We start from the raw sequence: 5000 nt of genomic DNA on the forward strand, positions 1-5000 counted from the left end.
TCATTAACCTCAGTAACCTGTTACACCATATGACTTATTAACCTCAGTAACCTGTTACACCATATGACTCATTAACCTCAGTAACCTGTTACACCATATGACTCATTAACCTCAGTAACCTGTTACACCATATGACTCGTTTACCTCAGTAACCTGTTACACCATATGACTCGTTTACCTCAGTAACCTGTTACACCATATGACTCATTAACCTCAGTAACCTGTTACACCATATGACTCATTAACCTCAGTAACCTGTTACACTATATGACTCATTAGCCTTAGTAACCTGTTACACTATATGACTCATTAACCTCAGTAACCTGTTACACCATATGACTTATTAACCTCAGTAACCTGTTACACCATATGACTCATTAACCTCAGTAACCTGTTACACCATATGACTCATTAACTTCAGTAACCTGTTACACCATATGACTCATTAACCTCAGTAACCTGTTACACTATATGACTCATTAACCTCAGTAACCTGTTACACCATATGACTCATTTACCTCAGTAACCTGTTACACCATATGACTCATTAACCTCAGTAACCTGTTACACTATATGACTCATTAACCTCAGTAACCTGTTACACCATATGACTCATTTACCTCAGTAACCTGTTACACCATATGACTCATTAACCTCAGTAACCTGTTACACCATATGACTCATTAACCTCAGTAACCTGTTACACTATATGACTCATTAACCTCAGTAACCTGTTACACCATATGACTTTTACCTCAGTAACCTGTTACACCATATGACTCATTTACCTCAGTAACCTGTTACACCATATGACTCATTAACCTCAGTAACCTGTTACACCATATGACTCATTTACCTCAGTAACCTGTTACACCATATGACTAATTTACCTCAGTAACCTGTTACACCACATGACTCATTAACCTCAGTAACCTGTTACACTATATGACTTATTAACTTAACTGGAGTACACACACACACAGAGTTTTATTGTGAAGGCAGAATGTTGAAGCGTGTAGTTTTATTTTGAAGGCAGAATGTTGAAGTGTGTAGTTTTATTTTGAAGGCAGAATGTTGAAGTGTGTAGTTTTATTTTGAAGGCAGAATGTTGAAGCGTGTAGTTTTATTTTGAAGGCAGAATGTTGAAGTGTGTAGTTTTATTTTGAAGGCAGAATGTTGAAGTGTGTAGTTTTATTTTGAAGGAGGAGCAGCAGCCCCGAGCCTTCGAGATGCCGAGATCCTGGACCAGTCCCATCTGCATCTCACCCAAAGGTCAGAGGTCACACATGAAGCTGTGAAACATCTTGTATTATTATTATTTTATTAGTAGTAATAGTAACAATGTGTTGCTATGGTGATGTGTTGCTATGGTGATGTGTTGCTATGGTGATAGTAATGGTGATGATGTGTTGCTATGGTGATGTGTTGCTATGGTGATAGTAATGGTGATGTGTTGCTATGGTGATGTGTTGCTATGGTGATGTGTTGCTATGGTGATGTGTTATCAGTGATAGTTATGGTGATGTGTTGCTATGGTGATGTGTTGCTATGGTGATAGTAATGGTGATGATGTGTTGCTGTCAGATCTGGAGAGGTGCTGGCCTGCAGGACATGTGTTGTGTTGCTATGGTGATGTGTTGCTATGGTGATAGTTATGGTGATGTGTTGCTATGGTGATGTGTTGCCATGGTGATAGTAACAGTGATAATGTGTTGCTGTCAGATCTGGAGAGGCGCTGGCCTGCAGGACAGAAGACGAGCCGCTACAGCAAAGCTAAGCTGGACCAGTTCAGTCCGTACCTGAGACCAGACGGGCTGCTCACTAGACTCACCTGCTACACACACCTGGACTGTGAGTCTTCATCATCACCTTCATCATCATCACCGTCATAATTCATTTATTTTTTTTGATTTATTTATCGTTTATTTGCCGAGGACAATGTATATTAATGTATATTAATGTATATTAATGTATATTAATGTATATTAATGTACAGTTAGTACAATGACGTCCTGTAAATATACCGGGTTTAGCTCAAGGCTAATTTCCACTCGCAGTCCTCACATTAAAAGACAGACAGACACACCATAAAAACTAACAACTTAAAATATAAAAAAATAAAATAAATAAATATATATATATATATATATATATATATAAAAGAAGGCACAGTGTTAGCAGCCTTCTATCCTAGGATACAGTACAGGATATGATATAGTAACAAATAAAGCCTACAGTAATACTGTATTAAAGTGCTAGTCAGGATGTCCCTCTGGAGGCAGATCTGGAAGAACTACAAGGAGACAAAACTGCTTTTAGGCTTTATTCTAACATGTAACGTGTGTGTGTGTCTGTGTGTGTGTGTGTCTGTGTGTGTGTGTGTGTGTGTGTGTGTGTGTGTGTGTGTGTGTGTGTGTATGTGTGTGTGTGTGTGTGTGTGTCCCTGTGTGTGTGTCCCTGTGTCTGTGTGTGTGTGTGTGTGTGTGTGTGTGTGTGTGTGTGTATGTGTGTGTGTGTGTGTGTGTGTGTGTATGTGTGTGTGTGTGTGTGTATGTGTGTGTGTGTGTGTGTGTGTGTGTGTTAAAGGCTCAGCAGTCCTCTCAGTGAAGGAGTGGTATCAGAACAGGAACGACCAGCTGGAGCAGAGAGAGAAGAACCACGTAGAGAACTTCACCTCAGAGAGATTCACACGCGGACGCCCCTTCCACCTTCTATGTAAACACACACACACACACACACACACACACACACACACACACACACACACACACATATACACACACACACATATACACACACACACACACACACACACACACACACACACACACAGAGACACACACACAGGGACACACACACACACACACACACACATACACACACATACACACACATATACACACACACACACACACACACACACACACACCCACACACACACACATATACACGCACACACACACACACATATACACACACACACACACACACACACACACACACATACATACACACAGACACACACACACACACACACACACACTGGCAACTCAATGTGCCTTGCCTTTCCTTCCTTCCTTCTTTCCTCCCTCCCTTCCTCTCTCCCTCCCTTCCTCTCTCCCTCCCTCCCATCCTTCCTTCCTTCCTCCCTTCCTTCCTTCCTTCTTTCCTTCCTTCCTTCCTTCCTCTCTCCCTCCCTTCCTCTCTCCCTTCCTCTCTCCCTCCCTTCCTCTCTCCCTTCCTTCCTTCCTTCCTCTCTCCCTTCCTTCCTTCCTTCCTTCCTCCCTTCCTTCCTTCCTTCTTTCCTACCTTCCTTCCTTCCTTCCTCTCTCCCTCCCTCCCATCCTTCCTTCCTTCCTTCCTTCCTCCCTCCCTTCCTTCCTTCCTTCCAATGTGAGCAAACACTGAACGTCCAGAGTTTATATTAGATAGAACCTAAAAGAAGAACCAGCTGTTCATCATAAAGACTCACAGAGTGTTTATAAAAAGGATTCAGACAGAGATCATCTTTTTAATCCTCACGTTTCTTCTTCTTATTTATTATTCTGTACCAACACCTCAAACGTTGCTACGCGCCTGCTCGGTCTCCATGGTAACGGTGCGTCTGCTCAGTTCACAGGTACGCTTACCTGTCCGCCTGTTCGGTCTCCATGGTAACGGTGCGTCTGCTCAGTTCACAGGTACGCTCACCTGTCCGCGGCAGACACTGAGCGTCAGATGGAGTTCAGCAGCGTTCGTGTGGACGGTCTGGTTCGGAGGGTGGAGGCGCCGGGAGTGATGACGGAGACCTTCGAGGGCCGAGACGACTTCCTGTTCTACAGACGCGCTGACTTCCTGCCTCACGTCCAGTTCACAGGAGACGAGCCACCGCCCACGGTAACAACAATATGATATATAATAACTACACCTATAACTACACCTATAACTACACCTATATAACTACACTGATATAACTACACCTATAACTACACCTATAACTACACTGATATAACTACACCTATAACTACACCTATAACTACACCTATAACTACACCGATATGACTACACCTATATAACTACACCTATAACTACACTGATATAACTACACCTATAACTACACTGATATAACTACACCTATATAACTACACCTATAACTACACTGATATAACTACACCTATAACTACACCTATAACTACACCTATAACTACACCTATAACTACACTGATATAACTACACCTATAACTACACCTATAACTACACCTATAACTACACCTATAACTACACTGATATAACTACACCTATAACTACACTGATATAACTACACCTATAACTACACTGATATAACTACACCTATAACTACACTGATATAACTACACCTATAACTACACTGATATAACTACACCTTTAACTACAGTACAGTGTCTCAGCCATGAAGAGCTTTGTTGAAGCTTAGTTTGACCAGTCTGCTCCTTCCTGTCTCCTAATCTTTTACTAATGTCTGATAATAATCAAGGTAACGGTAACTTTATTAATAAAGGTAGATTTGGTCAATATAAAACCTGTTAAGAGCGTGATGATTCAAAGCACGTGGGTGATAAATAAATACATAAGTTAGAATCAGGTTATTTCTAATAAATAGAAAAATAAATACGGTAGACCTTAAAAAGTAGAAAAGTGCAGTGAGACGTGTTTAAAGTGGAGACAGCAGCAGGAACCAAGCTGGTCCACATGTTATAGGAACCAGGGTTATTATAGTTCACTAAAACTAAAACTAGCAATGAAAACATCATTTAGTTAACTGAAATTAAAACAAAAACGAAAACTAAATAAAAACTAAACTGAACTGCAGATAAATTCAGCTTCGTTTTAGTTGTTGTTTCGTTTTCTCCCTGGTTGACTTCCTGTCCTGCGGCAGCCGCTATGCTGCTACCCCTGACCCCTCCAGCAGGGGGCAGCATAGCGGCTTCCTGTCCTGCAGCAGCCGCTATGCTGCTACCCCTCACCCCTCCAGCAGGGGGCAG

The 5000-nt window shown here is 41.6% G+C and overlaps 1 protein-coding gene across 1 annotated transcript in view; it reads left to right on the forward strand.

Moving 5' to 3' along the window:
- The window catches only part of ccdc135 (coiled-coil domain containing 135), a 25673-nt gene that overhangs the window by 8796 nt on the left and 11877 nt on the right, over positions 1-5000 (forward strand). The window contains exons 8-11 of the mRNA XM_053318125.1: positions 1203-1272; positions 1723-1851; positions 2587-2715; positions 3674-3876. Coding sequence (XP_053174100.1) covers positions 1203-1272; positions 1723-1851; positions 2587-2715; positions 3674-3876 — 531 coding nt within the window. The remainder of the gene's footprint in view (positions 1-1202; positions 1273-1722; positions 1852-2586; positions 2716-3673; positions 3877-5000) is intronic.

The sequence above is a fragment of the Scomber japonicus genome, chromosome 4, assembly GCF_027409825.1.
Source record: "Scomber japonicus isolate fScoJap1 chromosome 4, fScoJap1.pri, whole genome shotgun sequence".
NCBI classification, from domain to species: domain Eukaryota; kingdom Metazoa; phylum Chordata; class Actinopteri; order Scombriformes; family Scombridae; genus Scomber; species Scomber japonicus.